The sequence below is a fragment of the Lepidochelys kempii genome, chromosome 3 (genome assembly GCF_965140265.1).
Source record: "Lepidochelys kempii isolate rLepKem1 chromosome 3, rLepKem1.hap2, whole genome shotgun sequence".
Taxonomy (NCBI): Eukaryota; Metazoa; Chordata; order Testudines; family Cheloniidae; genus Lepidochelys; species Lepidochelys kempii.
This window is the reverse complement of record NC_133258.1, coordinates 55475550-55495047: the sequence shown is the minus strand read 5'-3', so window position 1 is coordinate 55495047 and position 19498 is coordinate 55475550. Positions and strand designations below refer to the sequence as shown.

The 19498-nt window shown below is 41.3% G+C and overlaps 1 protein-coding gene across 1 annotated transcript in view; it reads right to left on the bottom strand.

The window, feature by feature from the left end:
* Positions 1-19498, bottom strand: part of COL19A1 (collagen type XIX alpha 1 chain) — a 337043-nt gene that overhangs the window by 47685 nt on the left and 269860 nt on the right. Inside the window, exons 35-40 of the mRNA XM_073336362.1 lie at positions 15308-15352; positions 11709-11759; positions 11581-11625; positions 10348-10374; positions 7400-7453; positions 2457-2501 (exon numbers count right to left, since the gene is read on the bottom strand). Of these exons, the coding sequence (XP_073192463.1) occupies positions 2457-2501; positions 7400-7453; positions 10348-10374; positions 11581-11625; positions 11709-11759; positions 15308-15352 (267 nt within the window). The remainder of the gene's footprint in view (positions 1-2456; positions 2502-7399; positions 7454-10347; positions 10375-11580; positions 11626-11708; positions 11760-15307; positions 15353-19498) is intronic.

Sequence of the window (19498 nt, the reverse complement as noted above, 5' to 3'; positions counted from 1 at the left end):
CTGTTGGCCCTGATCGGGCTTCTTAGATACACATAAGATTCTACTTGTTCTACTACTCCCCTGCTGCATTTCAACACTTTATCTATTGTCCATTTTCCAAAATGAAACCACTTCTTCCTCTTGGCATTTATTGTAAGTACAAGTTGACTACACCAATTTTCCGAGGTAGTGAAGAGTATCATCATTAATTCAAAAGTGTCCATCCGCTGTAGGACACCATCTGCTTAAGGTAAGGAGCCTAATTTATCGTACCCTCCAACTCATCTAACATTTAATTCCATCTTGTCACTCATCAGTTCCTAACACATGATTCATGATTAGACCTGTACTAACTCTGTATCTACAGCAAAGAGTTCTGATACCCTGCCTTAGCTGAAACAGTTAATACCACACATGTTCTTCCTTTGTCCCCCACTACTTACCATATAATGAAGGGGCATGCTGAAGCAGGCATTTCAGAAGTTTAAAAAAAATGACATGAACAGCTTGTTTACTCACAAGAAGCAAACAAACACAAAACCCACAAATGTTTTTCCTTCTGATATTTGATAAATACAAGTCAGTAATGGACATAACTCTTTTATTCTAACTGTACTTTTTGAAACAAAACCAACAGAGATATGATGATTTACTTCAGTTAAGGATCTGACCCATCGACTGCTGCAGAAGCTTTGGCTGCATAAGGAATGAAGGATTAGCTCTATGCAAGTGGGGGCCCTGGAGTTTTTTTTAGCTTCTTAGTATGAGCTTCTCTAAAACTCTTACTCAGAAAACAGCTTAAAATACAAAGATATTTAATGTCCCCAAGTGGAAAAGAAGTGGCTTTCCCAGATTCTAGCGAACAAATTCCAGTCAAACTGGACCAATCTCCCCTAAAGTAAGATATCTGGAAAAACTCCCAGTGTTCTTCCCAGACTAATAAACTATAATGATTCTGTTATAGACCTTTCAATTTATGAATGAAAATTGTTTAATATAAAATGTTAAAGCAAATACTTTATTTTACAGGCCTTCACAGAATCACAAGTAATGGCATGCTTTACATCAGAGATGAAACAAACTCGTTAAATATTTTGTATCCAGCCAGAATTGAGAACAATACTTTACATTGAAACATGACTTGGGACATAACCACTGAGAAATCCACAGAGAATGAACAGTTATATAAGGGCTTTATGTCTGTCCTGGAGGTAGCAGAAGCCATGGATTCCGTGACTTTCCATGATCTCTGTGACTTCTGCAGTGGCCAGTGCAGCTGACCCCAGGGTCGCCCAAGCAGCTGGCTCGGGAGCCAGCTGCTCAGGTGGTCCTGGGGACAGCCACAGCAGCTGCTGCTAGAGAGGCTCTGCAGCCAGCCACTCGGGCAGCCCCGCAGCCAGCAGCACTGGCTGCAGCTGGAAAAGCCCCAGGGCCAGCCATACAACTGCTGCTCGGGCAGCCTGGGGCAGCTGGCCCTGGGGACCGCCTAAGCAGTGGCCGGTACAACTGGCCACGGAGACTGCCTGAGCAGCGGCTAGTGCGGCTGGCCCTGGGGACTGCCCGAGCAGCAATCCCCAGGGTGGCCAGAGCAACTGCAGCTCCAGAGCAGTGGAGCTGCAGGTTTTTGCCTGGAGCTGAAGCGGAGCCAGAGCACAGCTCCAAAGCCCTGCTTTTTACTTATTTTAGAGGACCTTAACTAAATTGAACTGCTTAATCTTGGTGTTCTTCACTTATTGGAACAGTGGATAATGGAAACAATGTACAGATATCCACTATCTTTTTAAATTCATGATACACATTCACAATTAAAAAACAGTTCCTGAACTGGTTAGGAGCTTCCCAAATTTAATAGTAATGAGTTTATTTGCATAAACTGAGTGCTGTTATCATACTGCCTGCTGAAAAACTGAGGATATCTTTTTTTTTAAGCAAACTGAAATTGCAATCTAAAGAAAAGTTGCATTTATTTCATGTAGGAAAAGAAATGAACATTTAAAATTTACCTTTACAGTTGTATTTATCTTTACACCTACAACAAAATTTCTGGCTGGTCCCTGCGAGCTTAAATGCCTTTCAGAGACATCTCCTAATGTCAACATATTAGAAATATGTTCAGAGGCCTTTTTATCTCCAAGAATATATAAAATGGCTTCTTTATTTGCCTTTTAATAAACTGAGGACATTCAGAACAATCTCATAAACTTTTTGACACAGTATATATAAGCAACCTTGAATTCGGACCTGCATCACATATTTATCTCATTCTCTCCTATCATTTTATTAAAAAGGCTTTGATGTTAAGATTGGAAACTCTGTAGCTCAAGGATCTTGTCTTCATACATGTCTATAAAATTTCTAGCAAACTATTGGTACTCCACAAATAGTAATTAGTAGTGTGGATGAGCATCTTTTAGGCTTTGACATTTTTTTTCAACTTTTCCCAAGAAATAAACTGTTTCTTTCATGAACATACTCACTGGTAACCCTGGTGCTCCTGGTGAACCAGCAGGTCCCAGATCTCCCTAAGGAAAAGATACCACTGCATTGTAATATTTCCAGCAAATGAGGATACAGAGTCTTCAAACAGTATTAGTTAAAGATCTGATAAGAATAGGAGATGCAGGATTGTGTGAATTCTTATATTTAGTTCTGCCATTGACTCATTTTTGGCACTGAGTAAGTCATATAATCCCTTGTATTTTAGTTCCCTGTCTGCAATGTCATTGTCAAGGTTCCTTTCCCATTCTGAACTCTAGGGTACAGATGCAGGGATCTGCATGAAAACCTCCTAAGCTTACTTTTACCAGCTTAGGTTAAAACTTCCCCAAGGTACAAACTATTTTACCCTTTGCACTTGGACTTCCACTGCCACCACCAAACGTTTATCTGGGTTTATTTTTATTGGGAAAGTGTTGTTTGGAAACGTCTTTCCCCCCAAAATCCTCCCAACCCTTGCACCCCACTTCCTGGGGAAGGTTTGGTAAAAATCCTCACCAATTTGCACAGGTGACCACAGACCCAAACCCTTAGATCTTAAGAACAATGAAAAAACATTTAGTTTCTGAAAAGAAGAATTTTAATAGAAGGAAAAAGAATCACCTCTGTAAAATCAGGATGGTAAATACCTGATTCAAAACATAGAGAATCCCTCTAGGCAAAACCTTGAATCAGGTAAATACCTGATTCAAAACATAGAGAATCCCTCTAGGCAAAACCTTAAGTTACAAAAAGACACAAAGACAGGAATATCCATTCCTTTCAGCACAGCTCAATTTCTCAGCCATTTAAAGAAATCATAATCTAACACATATCTAGCGAGATTACTTTCTAAATTCTAAGACTCCATTCCTGTTCTGTCCCCAGCAAAAGCATCACACAGACAGACCCTTTGTTTTTGCCTTCCCCCAGCTTTTGAAAGTATCTTGTCTCCTCATTGGTCATTTTGGTCAGGTGCTAGCGAGGTTATCCTAGCTTCTTAACCCTTTACAGGTGAGAGGATTTTTCCTCTGGCCAGGAGGGATTTTAAAGGGGTTTACCCTTCCCTTTATATTTATGACAGTCATCATTTGTGTATTTGCCCTTATGTTCAATCAAAAGGATATTCAGGTGAAAGTTAATGTTAAAAATGCTTTAAAATGGACCAGAGTCAAGTATCTGACCAACATGCAGATCTCCAAATAATCCTCATTTATACTCATGGCAGTGACCAGAATTAACAAAGTATAATTCAGTATTGTACGAGCATCTTTTCCTTCTATGTCACCTTAAACTAGTTGGCACTAATACCAACATTATAGCTACATGCAGGGTCCTGTATTACACGGGAAGGGAGTCTAAGAGCATAAGGAGTTCTGAGTTCTACTTCTGCCTTTACTATAGGTTTTTTCTTTGATTCAGGATGCCTCAGTTTCAACATATATAAAATAGGGTTGACGATGGTAATAAGTAACACAACTACGTTACAAGGTACTGTGAGAACACATTAATTGTCTTTAATGAGTTTTGAGACCCTCAGATCAAAGATGCAAGTATAACATACTACAGTAGAGATTGACATTAACTAGATGGTACATCTCAAAGTCTTTTGGGCATTTCATTTGGTGCAGACAACAAGTAAAATACATGTAGCTTTTTGCCATTTTGGGGGCTTCAGAAATGCAGCTCCCAGGAGCTCTCACAGATGGAGAGTAATGCAGAGACTGAGACCGCAGCAATTGAAACAGCTTGGTACGTGCATGAGACCACAACTAATACCAGGGATTGGGACAGAGGAGTCACCAGGCTAGAGGCCTGACAGAAATGCCCAGGTAGCCACCTGCAGGCTACAACCACTTCCAAATGGTCGAGGCTGCCCAGCCATGTCCTGCTCATGGACAGGCACTGTGCTCAAGGGATGGGAGTCAGCAGCTGGGTACTGGCTGCTAGTAAGAGTATGAGACAGACCTCCTGGGTTGCTCTCCGTAGAGCATGCAAAAGAACTTCAATTTTCCTGTCAGCCACAAGGGCCTGGCCAATGGGAAACACCCAGTTTCCCAGAGGATGTTCCATCTCCCCTAGGTGTCTGTGAAACAAAGCCACTTCTTCCACCCAACCAATAACCAGTCTTCAGCAAAACCCAAGAGGGTCAGAAGACTTCATAGGGAGAAGATTGTTTGCCAGCCTCACCCATTAGGCCCCCCTTGCTCTGGAAAACAAGGGTGTGACATTATTGACTTGAACTGGGACCATATAGATCATTGTTGCAACCAAGATCCTGTAGTGGCACCAAATCTCATATAAAGGGGGTCAAATGAGGTGTCTAAGACAAGGTTATGGTTTGCTGATTATGATTATGCTGTCTATATGTGTGTATCATTTTTGTAGTGGAAGTTATGAATAGTGCCTTTATACTGTCTGTATTTCAAACTTGTGCTATGCTTCTTGGGGACACCCCAAACAAGTTGGTGTCAGCTCTGCCTAGCCTGCTTGATGGCCCATTAAGAACCATCAGCTATACAACTGACCCACTGACAGAAGGCAGACACGCCTGGTGACTCAGCAAGGCATGCAGGGATATGCCTATGGACAGAACTCTGAGGTTTTTCCATGCTATGTGCTGGACAGCTTGTCTTTGGAACAAAGAAAGCAGAGACCACATGGCAAGAGAATATAAAAAGCTGCTGCAGCTCCTCCATCTTGTCTTCAATCCTGCTTCTTACCTTTGGAGGGACTTTGCTACACTGAAGCTTTGAACGAAGGACTGAATGACCCATCCCAGCTGTGGATGTTCTCCAGAGACTTGATTTGAACCTGCAGTTTATTCTATCACTGCTGCAAGCCTGAACCAAGAACTTTGCCATTACTGTATGTAATTGATTCCATTTAACCAATTCTAGCTCTCATCTATATCTTTTTCCTTTTATGAATAAACCTTTAGATTTTAGATTCTAAAGGATTGGCAACAGCGTGATTTGTGGGTAAGATCTGATTTGTATATAGACCTGGGTCTGGGGCTTGATCCTTTGGGATTGAGAGAACCTTTTTTCTTTTACTGGGGTATTGGTTTTCATAACCATTTATCCCCATAATGAGTGGCACTGGTGGAGATACTGGGAAACTGGAGTGTCTAAGGGAATTGCTTGTGTGACTTGTGGTTAGCCAGTGGGGTGAGACCAAAGTCTTCTCTGTTTGGATGGTTTGGTTTGCCTTAGAGGTGAAAAACCCCAACCTTGGGTTGTAACTTCCCTGATTTAAGCAATTTGTCCTGAATTTGCACTCTCAGTTGGGTCCCGCCAGAACCAGCATCGTTACAAAGGGAAAGCCAGGGTTGGGGCCACCTGGGATCTGCTCCACCCAATGTGGGATCTGCCTTGCATCTTTAACAAGGAATACTTGGGAAACATCACCTAGATAGACCAAAAAGGGTGCCGGGGCAAGGAAAGCCCTGGTTTGTGTGTGCACAGCCAACTGAAAGCTCATCTGGAATCAAAGTGGTGGTCAGGCCTACAACCTTTACATGATAATTTCACTGCACAACTCACCTCTGTTCTGTCAGCCTATAGAGCTCCAACACAGCAACAGCATTCACACCAACCACCTGGGACCTGCAGGCAGACTCTGGGATCACACCTATTTATTTGTATAGTCTATGTGGGATTTTGACTGTATTTGCTTATTAGAAGAATGTTTTTATTTCAGGAAGGGTCTGATTGTGGTTGTGAGGTTTAATCTGTTCATTCATTTATCAGTTCCCTTGCCTGTTCCCTTTACCTAATTCCTGTCTTTGCCCCTTCTTAATTAATCATAGCCTTTCTCTTAATAATGTGTTTATTCCTTTTTTAAACTTTGTTAGTCTACAGTTGCTTTTAATTTGTAATGTCCTAGAAGTCACAAGGGTTGCATATTAACTTATTTACCTGGCCATAGCTGGACACACTGTGTACTGAGAATGTAGTTTAGCTTCAGTGACTAGCAAGTTAAGAGTTGAGACCTGCCATCAGTCCATGGATTCAAGAGAATCGAGTGCTCGTTGGTCCTAAACTGGGACACAAAGCCGGAAGAAGGAGCAAGTGGACTCTACCATGCTTGGGGATCAGACATGCTCCAGAAGGGGCTACATACAGACTCATTATAACATCAGAAGTGCAAAACAAAAATGGTTACAATCCACATATTTAAAAATAGCAGGTCAAATCCTACAAGGCAAGAGAGTTTGGGAGCAGGACTGGACCCACTGGAAGTTGCAGGCACTCAGCATCTCTCTGGATTTGATCCAATCTGCTTACCTAGATTTTTAGTATAATTTAAATTAGCCTTCTTTGTATAAGTCATGCATGCAGATAGTCCCAGGGTTACAGTCTCAGGGTTACAGTATTAGCCTATAGCACTATCATTTGGGATCTTTGCCTCAGAAATGCATTTAAAATGGGGCAGCATAACTAGACTAGATGAGGAAGACGATGTTTGGTCAAGGGGAATAAAAGCCAGGCAACATACCTAGGGGCATATCAAAGGGTTTGTGTCTTCTGCTAAGGAGTGCCTTGCACTTTTAATCAGCATTAATCAAGGAAGTAACTTGTTGAATAAAATCAAAGTGGCTGCTCTAATACTAATGGAATAGAATGAATGACTGGTAATGGATGGAAGGCTGACTACACACAGATTGTTTTTCCTGGAAAACTGGGATTTTACATTGATTGAATTGTATTATTTAGACCTAGATTTAAACAGAAAATGAAAAGACAGGTAGGCACACGACATTTCTACATATGCAGACCCAATCTTGCATGAAACATTCTGCTGCAGATAGACACCATCAACAAGTGAACAGCCTTTTAAATGAAGGAAACATTTCCCTGCCAATAAACACTGTAGATATACAAAAGTAGCAGCAATACCAATGGAAAAGAAGAGAGGATATTTTTCTTTAATGAAGTCGTACCTTTTCTCCTGGAAATCCCTCTAGTCCAGGTAGTCCCATTGGACCTGGTTCTCCCTGTTTGTTTTAAAAGTGTAGTTTAGATTAAAAATTCTGCATTCTGAATGACATAAAAATAGTAATATAGTAAATAAAAGCAAAGCATTCAATTTAAGATTATTTAACAACCAGCTAAATATTCTATTTGCTTTGAGTGAACAGCTTTTGCTATGTGTTGTTTTTATGACCTGATAATTAGAACTATTCCCAGAACAAGTATGTGTTTATTTTCTGATTAATTGTTTCAGTTTTGATTAAGAACCTAATCAGAAAGAATCCCCTCTGCTGTATCTACTTGGTCAAGGTCAGCACTAAACCACTTTCAGTCAATAAAGGGAGAGGTTTGAATGTACGTTGTCAATTAGACAAGTAACATGGGTTGCAAGGTTACTCCAGAATTTGCCTTTTGACAGTCAAAAAAAGATGCGTCTAGGGGCTTCAGAGGAAAACTCTCTTCCCTAAGTAAAGCCTATTCTCCCTAGGGATGTGTAGATCAAGAGCACTCCAGCATTAAGTCTACAAGCTTTGGAAGAAAAGCAAGAAAATGAGTGAGATGATGTAGCAACTACTGAACAGTAATTCAGCTTTACAGACAAGTAATAGTGAGTACAAAATAAAATAAATAAAGGGGGACATTTACCATTACAAGCTATTTATCTAGCTATCTTGGAGTTTTATACTACTGCCCATCACCATAGTATCTGAGTGCTTTACACGTAAAATCAATAACAAAATCCCAAGCGGATTTCATGGCTTCTCTGTAATTTCTCCCTTTAATGGGGTCAGAACTTTGTTTGGGATATAGAGGTTTTCTGAGGATTTAGGGGGTTGAGAGTGGTTTGGGAATAGAAGGAGTGTTCAAATTCCAAATATTACTTCCGTGGTAAGGCTTTTTCTAGAGATGGTGAGACTTTGGATTTGCCCAATATCTTTTAGAAGATTGTTCCTTACCAAGAGCCACTCAACAGAGACTGCTTTGTTCCTAGCTTTCACATACTTCATCCTGCGCTTTGTAACCTGCACTATACTAGAGGAGTGCAGATATCACATGGGTTCATATATTTGGTCTTTGATGTAGCTGGGGCTTCATCCATTAATTGCTTTGAAAATGAGGACCAAAACCTTAAACTGTCATCAGAGGCTGACTTGAGTCTGTCCAGTGGAAGGACTTGTGCACAGGTGTAATGTGTTCTAAGTGACTAGAAATATGGAGAAAGTAGGCAGTCATTGCATCATCTTCACATTGAGCTTTAGATACAATGAGTTATGTTAATCCAGCCTGGTGGTGACAAATGCATGGATCACCATGGTCAGGTCCTCATATGGAGGAAGGGACATTTCCTAGCAAGCTGGAGGTGCAAGATGGCATTTTTGGAAACTGACTATACCTCACCATCCAAGTTTAATAAGGAGTAAAAGTGGACCCCAATGCTTCACACCACTGTGATACATGAGGGCTGTCTGGCTTCAATGGAAGGTGTAGAAAACATCTTGTCCAGCTTTTCAAAGCATTTCCCTTTTTAATCAGCATCACTATGGTCTTGCCTGGGTTCAGCTTGAGCCAGCTGCTCATCATCCAAGAGCTATTTCATGTAGGCAATCTGAAAGTTTAGGAGTGGCAGTAGGTGTTTCAGCTGACAATGAGATATGTAGGTGAGAGTTACAAGCATGTAATGGTAGTTTTGCCTCCTTTACTGCAGTGGTGCAGTTCTGTAAGTGTGGGTTTGTGCTGCTTTGTCCCTCATGACCATGGTATTTGTGCATTCCTTATACTGTGCTATATTTAACTGCTGTGAGTGGTAAATGTCTAGTTTTTAATGGCACCCACTGCATTATGTTAAATAAATTGGCATCCTTTTGTCTGTGAGAGACAGTGGGAATTGCAGCCTATGATGTGGATGGTTTTCAATGTCTCATGTGACTGAATAGTCCAATCCGAGATTTGCAAGATCTTTGGCAGTTATTGCAAATGTATGTATCTTGGTTGGGAGCTGCTTGCTTCCTATGGGCTCTTTAAAAATTTCATATTAAAACTGAAAAAATATTAAATGGTGTCAAAGTACAAACAATATCTACCAAAACCTGGGTATTGCAAAGCTTTTCTGTTTGTTCCAAAAATGTAAATATATGAAATAAAGGTTTTGTGAAAAGGGTAGATTGCAATCTTTGAGGAGAAAGAGCAAAGCATTCAGTGAATCAGCTTTATTATGATAGGTTTTGAATGTGAAGCTATACAATTGAGATGTACTGGAGCTCCAGTTATTATCAACTTCTTGGCAGCTGCAGACAGCCTGATCATATTCTAATTACTATTGAGCATTAATCCCTCATTACACTGTTCCTTAAGAAAACAGTCTTCTGGTTGCTAAATGGTGGTACGATGTGATCACCTCCTGTGAGCAATTTCAATTTACATGTTACTGCTTTGGACTCAAAATTAAAACATTTTCCATCTTTATTTCTAGTGGGCCTGCTTCAAGTAGTGATTTAATCTCTTGAAATAATACAAATTCTTCATACTAAAATGCCTCTATAGATTACTAAACAGAGAACAAAATCCACAGACAGCTTATATAATGTATCACTGAACATAATTAACATTAACAGCTGTAAAAAGAAATCTATTGACCTGGAGCTGTACCTTTCTCTAGCCTTGGTTATAAAACAAGGTTTTTTAAATGTACTGATAGAGTAACTTCCTGCTCAAGGAGATTATCTGGACTGTCCCACTCACATGGCTGGGACCATACTCTGATATTTTGGGGGGGGGGGGCTCTTCTGATGATCTATGAAGTCCTCAGTTCCCTAGTAAGTCCTCCCACTCCTTTCTCAGCATCATCCCCACATCCCAACTCATGAAGACACACTTGTCAGTATGACGGAAATGACACATTCCAATAAAATATACATACCACAGTACCAGGATCACCTTTTGGACCCTGCAAAGAATGATTTAAAAGGTATTAGAAAATAACTTAACACAATTAGACAAGAATGTGATGTCTTTAACATTACCACAATATATAACAACAAGTGTAATAAAATGGTCATGTAGTGTATTCAGAATCACTACAAGCAGCAATCTTATTTAGTTAAATTTGGGTCAAATCCTAGTGTATGTTATTCCATCGTACAGAGCAGGGCATAGCTCTGTGGCCTGGCTTGATTCTGTGCCACAAAGTGCAAATAATGTCACAAAGGGGAAAGCAGCACCTCATTAGTGGCCACAAAGGGTTTACACAGCTGCCAAAATGATTATGCCCAAGGGTGGGGAGTCTACCTATGGCTATAACATCACAAAGGCACTAACCATGTGGCTCTTTGGCTCCAAAGGCCACGTGTATGTGTAAGAGGGATGGGGAAGACAGAGTCCACCTTAGACCCACAGGAATACAAAGGGGCAGAATAGCCCAAAGGTTACCACTGCCTGACAGATCTCTTTCAGAGTTCTCACCCAGGATGGCAGCAGCACCTATGGGACTCACGGAAATTGAGGGGAGGGATACATTCACTCCATACGACTCCCACATTCTCCTCGACATCCAGAGAGGTAGGGTAGACAAATGGGGAAACCGAGGCAGAGAAATTAAGAGACTTGTCCAAAGTTATGCAGCGAGTCAGTGACAGCACTAGACTAGAATTAATGAGTTCCTTATTTTCAACACCAAATTTAATGCGCTACTGAACAACACTGCCTCTAAAGATAAAAAGTGAACTATATGTTTTAAGAATTATTACATTACTGCAATATATAGTCCAAGATCAAATTATTTTTGTGCCCAGTTCTGCAACCTATATTCATATTAAACTGCATTTACTCAAGGAGTAGTCCCATTAATTTTAATCAGGGTATTGGCATTTTTTTAAGTACTTTTCAGCAAAATCTAGGGTTGTAATTCTCAATATTTAAATTAAAATTTTAGTCATTCTCTCAGTGTATGCTAGGCTGTTTGTTACACACACTTACAAAATGTGTGTTTTATTATTAATGTGTATCAGTCACATCCTATCTGAGTTGTTTTTTCTGACTTTTCAAATGTAAAGTCTTCTGTCACCCAGCTAACAAACAAGTTGCATGCAAGATGCGAAGCTCTCTGTAAATGTTTTACACTAAATATTACAGATGATATCTATTAAATACTTACAGGAGGGCCTGGTGGACCAGGATAAGTAGCAACGCTTACACCTCCCTGGGGAAAGAAAACAATTTTCATTTGTTCCATAAGGCAGTAATCAGGAAAAAACTGTTAAATCATTTAATAAAGAAAAATACCTGTAGTTTATATAAGCTGCTCATTCCATTCCTTTCATTGTAAGGCATACCCTTAAAATATGAAAATATTCAGAAAATATTTTTAAAAAAATCACAACTATGAACTATGGAGATTAAATCAATGGAAAAACAGCTTTTCATTCTTTGAATTGCTAGTACACAAAGCCAAAGTACCATTTCCGTTAATGAGTCTTGTGACAGATATGACAACTACTGTTAGGGGGCTTATTCCTTCACCCACTTACTTCCCTGGTCCTTCTCACATGAACAGAGAGCAACAATACCCCAAGTCCAAAGGTGCAAACAATTCAATGTTTATTGGGGTGAACTTCCAGCAAGGGTGATTCCAGTTTCCTTCCTTAGTGTCCCCCTTCCCAGCTCTGATACCACAGAGCCTTACACCTGTATCCCTGTTCCCATTCCTGCCCTTAGCCAAACATGATTCCAATTTCCTCACCCCCATTTCCTGTTCCCATTTCCCCCCCCCACACACACTTCCTGATTGACTGCAGACTATATAGTAAAACTTGAGTTCTGTTTAGCTACACCTTAACCAATCATTTTACTGAAATTTAATAAACCAATCCTAACATATTGTAACATGATTATTTAACCAATTATATCCCACCACCTTAATTAGTTTACACCCAGCAAAATTAATTATACAGCAGACAGGAACAATCAGAGATTATACAGATAAACAATAGCGAAGTGGGAACTATAATGACAAAACAATACAGAAGTGAGGATTTCACATCCCAGCTCTTGATAAGTGAGTTCTTGCCAGACAGGATGCTATCAAACTAAGTTTCCTTTTACATCTTCTAGGCACTTCCCTTTCTCTGGCAGCAATAGGCATTATTAGGACAGGATTGTATTCCTAACAGCCCAATAGCATTTTATTTCAATGTGACTAGTTTGGAATGTGAGGATGTGATCGGTCGCTTCCCAGCTTATGGCAGCCTCTGTCGCTTAGCCAAAGGCCTTAGCCTAAGCACAGGGCCTCAGACTGTCACAGTAAGAGAAGGACCTTACACTGGTAGACAGTGATTTTGATTCCTTCTTTTATACCTCTATAACTAGCCAATACCTCTATAACTAGCCAAGTGATAAGAATACACCTAAATTCTTAGAGTATAGGCCTTCACCGACAGGCCTGAATATCTATATCCTAATAACTACCTGAAATATCCTGAAGAAACCTTATTGAATTCAGTTTATTATCTTTGCGTGTAATTCCATGGGGGGGGGGGGGGGGCTCAATTCTCCAGGAACTAAGAGGAGTGGGAGGTAGTTAGGAAAATTCACTCCATTTGTAACACCTCCAGAGAGTTACCACCACCTGGAAGGAGGTTCACAAACACTGGTTCAAACCGGATTCTCCAGGGGCCAACCAGGGCCGGCTCTACCGTTTTTGCTGCCTCAAGCAGTGAAAAAACCTGTCACCGCCGAATTGCCGCCGTAGACAGCAGGAGAGAGAGAAGCAGCCACCAAATTGCTGCAGTCACGGAAACTCTGCCGCCCCTTTCTAACTGCCACCCCAAGCACCTGCTTAGAACGCTGGTGCCTGGAGCTGGCCCTGGGGCCAACAAAGAAAGACTTAAAACAGATTCAGTGCATTTTTTCTGATCCAGTAAACAGACAGAACCTTCTGTCCAAGGGGGGCCCCAATCCTTGGAAGGACATGGCTCAGTCTGTGTGTTTGTTCTGAGCTAACTGCTGTTATGAACTTGTGACCACAGAATAAACCCTTGGTGGGGTGTGAAGGACTACTGGCCAGAGCCTCTGTTGTAGTCAGGGGGTGACCTCTCATATGTTTATTGGCACGTATGTAGGTTCTTTTATTGTTTTTAACATGTTTTCTCTGTAATGCTTTTCCTAAAAATAAATGTACTTGCTTAGAAAGACCGGTGTGGCAACTTAATTGTGGCAATTACCCTGTTTACCATCTCTGAGGAGAAAAGTAAACCAGGCCTGTTTAGGCAGTCGGACTTTTCTGGGGAACACTGTGTCAGCAGGGAGCTGTGCAGCCTGGAATTACCGTGCTCAGAAGGGAGAGAGACATATGTCTACGCCCAGAGTGGTGGTGGCTGGGCAGCAGAAAGCCTATGAGTGGGTGCCCTTGTGGGACCCTAGGAGGGAATATAGGTGCAACTGCCCCAAAGTGTGACAGGTCTGTCCTGCAAAAATTCCAGTGAAGTCATTTAAGAGTTCGGGATGTGTGATGAATGGAAGATTGGGCTTTTTATCAGCTAATAAAAATGAAGGCTCATGAATCCTAAGGTAACTGTATAACTTTTATTATATAAAATTGCCAAACCATTTATGTGACTGGCCAAATGATGTGCGTAAAGGAATTCAAGGTATTGTACATTTCATTTTTTATCACCTTAAAAAGTTACATGTTAAATGAAAACTGCAAAGCATTTGAGTCAGGCTTCAAATACTTCAAGAATATAGAGGCTTGTACTGTAGCTTTGAATTAATGCTCAAATTTGACAGATGAGACACTAATAAATTCAGAAGAAAAATTATGAATTCAATAAAATTCAATAACTGAACTACCAGTTTATGCTAAATGTTTACAGCCTGTTGACCCCCAAAGCACAAAAAGCACACATTAACTCAAGTGTATTCAAGATACGAATGGATGAAACTCTTGCTTCTGAAAAGAGATTTATATTTTTTCAAAAATTCTATTCACAGGATATTTAAGGTGAAGGTAGGAAATATGGATGTAATCTTTTTTCATATATGGAGATTTATAAAATGTATGCATAAGAAAAGGGAGAATGACAAAGTGAAGACCAAAGATGACATGCACCTTTTCCGTCCCCAAATCAATTTGCACTTCAACGACAATATGTTTTCAGTATGAAAGAGAAATTTATTGAGTTCAGAATACTTTAAAATGTGAAGTTTTATCATGCAAAACAAACTAATGCAAATAAATATGGCAGGTTTTATTTTACTTTAACTTTTATATACTTTATTGGTGAAACCAGAACGCTGCAGCAGAACAGTCACAGTTGTGCATGGGGGGAATGAAAAAGGGGCAGAATAGGGAATGGTCATGCAGTCAGATACTACCACAACCCACTGGCTGTACAAGATGCCATGTACAACCTGGACAGGTGGCCTGTACCCTGACTCTAGGTTTACAAAGGCAGAATCTGTCCTCTCAGACAGCATATTGTTTTAGTATATTTTCTCCATACCTGCCTTTATATTCTTAAAGCATTTTGTATTTTACTGTATTTTGTATTTTTAAAAAGAAATATTTTATGAAGAGCGCTTTACAGGAAAAAATACTCATATTATTTTCAGAGATTCAGGGTAAAATCCTGGCTACTGATGTCAATAGGAGTTTGGGCCAAAAGGGACCATTATGATCATCTAATCTTTCATCCTGCGCAAAACTGTCCATAGAATTTCCCCAAATGTCTCCTGGATCAAGTCCATACACTTCTGCTTGAGCTACAGCACATCTTTTAGATTTAGACAGACATCCAATGTTGATTCAAGGACTTGGAGAATCTATCATACCCTTCGGTAAATTATCAAAATATACTATTCAAAATATGAAACAAATGACTTACTGGAGGTCCAGGTGGTCCAGGCTTTCCAGGAGAACCCTCATTACCCTATGACAGTATAAGATTCGTACATTTCATTTACTGAAACTGATGTAATACCTAGCACAGTGATAATAAACAAGAAATGCAATCTATATGACCCTCCTCCTTCTATTTTTTGGATAAATACAGCTATAAAAGAGGTTAATTTGGCCTACCCTCTCTCTAGTGTCATCTTAATCCTCTATATAAAACAACATTAAAAAACAAACAAACAAACAAGCGAGTGAGCTGATATGGGAATAATACCTTTATATTAGATCTCGAGTCTTAGCCCTATGACATAGATTATTTGCAATAGGTTTCCTTATAGAAATTTTAACAGTAGTTTCACTTGTAAGTGATTTGAGTAACTGAATACAGTATCTGCTTCATATTAATTGGGAGAAAAGGCAGTGAGAAGGATGTTCAACTTTATAGCAATAAACAAAATTTGGAAAATAAAAGTTCAGAATAATTTTCATAAATCATAAACCACTTTGTTGAACATAATCTTCAGTTTATGGATTAAGTTGTAAAGAAACAACCACAACTTAGACAAAAACAGAACAAAACAAAAAACCCAGAACAAAACAAAGATAAAACTAGCATTGAACTATGACAAAAAAAATGAATTAATCACTTTTTGTGGTGAATTGTGATGATGGTCTAACTGTGCGCTCCATCTTACGAAGAGAGGGAAGAGCATCTTTGCCAGCAGGCTGGCTAACCTAGTGAGGAGGGCTTTAAACTAGGTTCACCGGGGGAAGGAGACCAAAGCCCTGAGGTAAGTGGGAAAGCGGAATACCGGGAGGAAGCACAGGCAGGAATGTCTGTGAGGGGAGGGCTCCTGCCTCATACTGGGAATGAGGGGCGATCAGCAGGTTATCTCAAGTGCTTATATACGAATGCACAAAGCCTTGGAAACAAGCAGGGAGAACTGGAGGTCCTGGTGATGTCAAGGAACTATGACGTGATTGGAATAACAGAGACTTGGTGGGATAACTCACATGACTGGAGTACTCTCATGGATGGTTATAAACTGTTCAGGAAGGACAGGCAGGGCAGAAAAGGTGGGGGAGTAGCACTGTATGTAAGGGAGCAGTATGACTGCTCAGAGCTCCGGTACGAAACTGCAGAAAAACCTGAGTGTCTCTGGATTAAGTTTAGAAGTGTGTGCAACAAGAGTGATGTAGTGGTGGGAGTCTGCTATAGACCACCGGACCAGGGGGATGAGGTAGATGAGGCTTTCTTCCGGCAGCTCACGGAAGCTACTAGATCGCATGCCCTGATTCTCATGGGTGACTTTAATTTTCCTGATATCTGCTGGGAGAGCAATACAGCAGTGCATAGACAATCCAGGAAGTTTTTGGAAAGCGTAGGGGACAATTTCCTGGCGCAAGTGCTAGAGGAGCCAACTAGGGGGGGCGCTTTTCTTGACCTGCTGCTCACAAACCGGGTAGAATTAGTGGGGGAAGCAAAAGTGGATGGGAATCTGGGAGGCAGTGACCATGAGTTGGTTGAGTTCAGGATCCTGACGCAGGGAAGAAAGGTAAGCAGCAGGATACGGACCCTGGACTTCAGGAAAGCAGACTTCGACTCCCTCAGGGAACGGATGGGTAGGATCCCCTGGGGGACTAACTTGAAGGGGAAAGGAGTCCAGGAGAGCTGGCTGTATTTCAAGGAATCCCTGTTGAGGTTACAGGGACAAACCATCCCGATGAGTTGAAAGAATAGTAAATATGGCAGGTGACCAGCTTGGCTTAATGGTGAAATCCTAGCGGATCTTATACATAAAAAAGAAGCTTACAAGAAGTGGAAGATTGGACATATGACCAGGGAAGAGTATAAAAATATTGCTCGGGCATGTAGGAATCATATCAGGAGGGCCAAATCGCACCTGGAGCTGCAGCTAGCAAGAGATGTCAAGAGTAACAAGAAGGGTTTCTTCAGGTATGTTGGCAACAAGAAGAAAGCCAAGGAAAGAGTAGGCCCCTTACTGAATGAGGGAGGCAACCTAGTGACAGAGGATGTGGAAAAAGCTAATGTACTCAATGCTTTTTTTGCCTCTGTCTTCACTAACAAGGTCAGCTCCCAGACTGCTGCGCTGGGCATCACAAAATGGGGAAGAGATGGCCAGCCCTCTGTGGAGAAAGAGGTGGTTAGGGACTATTTAGAAAAGCTGGACGTGCACAAGTCCATGGGGCCGGATGAGTTGCATCCGAGAGTGCTGAAGGAACTGGCGGCTGTGATTGCAGAGCCATTGGCCATTATCTTTGAAAACTCGTGGCGAACCGGGGAAGTCCCGGATGACTGGAAAAAGGCTAATGTAGTGCCAATCTTTAAAAAAGGGAAGAAGGAGGATCCTGGCAACTACAGGCCAGTCAGCCTCACCTCAGTCCCTGGAAAAATCATGGAGCAGGTCCTCAAAGAATCAATCCTGAAGCACTTGCATGAGAGGAAAGTGATCAGGAACAGCCAGCATGGATTCACCAAGGGAAGGTCATGCCTGACTAATCTAATCACCTTTTATGATGAGATTACTGGTTCTGTGGATGAAGGGAAAGCAGTGGATGTATTGTTTCTTGACTTTAGCAAAGCTTTTGACACGGTCTCCCACAGTATTCTTGTCAGCAAGTTAAGGAAGTATGGGCTGGATGAACGCACTATAAGGTGGGTAGAAAGCTGGCTAGATTGTCGGGCTCAACGGGTAGTGATCAATGGCTCCATGTCTAGTTGGCAGCCGGTGTCAAGTGGAGTGCCCCAGGGGTCGGTCCTGGGGCCGGTTTTGTTCAATATCTTCATAAATGATCTGGAGGATGGTGTAGATTGCACTCTCAGCAAATTTACGAATGATACTAAACTGGGAGGAGTGGTAGATACGCTGGAGGGGAGGGATAGGATACAGAAGGACCTAGACAAATTGGAGGATTGGGCCAAAAGAAATCTGATGAGGTTCAATAAGGATAAGTGCAGGGTCCTGCACTTAGGATGGAAGAATCCAATGCACCGCTACAGACTAGGGGCCGAATGGCTAGGAAGCAGTTCTGCGGAAAAGGACCTAGGGGTGACAGTGGATGAGAAGCTGGATATGAGTCAGCAGTGTGCCCTTGTTGCCAAGAAGGCCAATGGCATTTTGGGATGTATAAGTAGGGGTATAGCGAGCAGATCGAGGGACGTGATCATTCCCCTCTATTCAACATTGGTGAGGCCTCATCTGGAGTACTGTGTCCAGTTTTGGGCCCCACACTACAAGAAGGATGTGGATAAATTGGAGAGAGTCCAGCGAAGGGCAACAAAAATGTTTAGGGGTCTAGAACACATGACTTATGAGGAGAGGCTGAGGGAGCTGGGATTGTTTAGCCTGCAGAAGAGAAGAATGAGGGGGGATTTGATAGCTGCTTTCAACTACCTGAAAGGGGATTCCAAAGAGGATGGCTCTAGACTGTTCTTAATGGTAGCAGATGACAGAACGAGGAGTAATGGTCTCAAGTTGCAGGGGGGGAGGTTTAGATTGGATATTAGGAAAAACTTTTTCACTATGAGGGTGGTGAAACACTGGAATGCGTTACCTAGGGAGGTGGTAGAATCTCCTTCCTTGGAGGTTTTCAAGGTCAGGCTTGACAAAGCCCTGGCTGGGATGATTTAACTGGGAATTGGTCCTGCTTCGAGCAGGGGGTTGGACTAGATGACCTTCTGGGGTCCCTTCCAACCCTGATATTCTATGATTCTATGATAACTGTTGCCTGTTGGGCTGATATGGACTGAAATGGGATACATGTAAGCAGATTCCCCAAACAGTTTACATACTAGTGGGCACTCTAAACAAGTGTGGGCTGCTATGTTTTTGTTATGATATGAAGCAATGTCCCATGGAAGTCAGTTCTTCTGGTAATGTCACTATTACAAGTCAATAAAAATACAGAATCATGGAAATGCAGGCCTGGAAGAGACTGTGAGAAGTTATCTAGACCATCTATCCCACACTGAGGTCTATCTCACGCTGAGGCAGGGCCTAGTACACCTAGATGATCTGTGACCCATAAGCCCTCAGTGGCCACTGGCAAGGATGTTACAAGAATATCCTGACTCTGGTATATACATTCTGGTTCACCAAATATAGTTGTGTGAGGTCTTAAATGAAAGCCAGGGTCATAATGGTTGGTAATATAATTG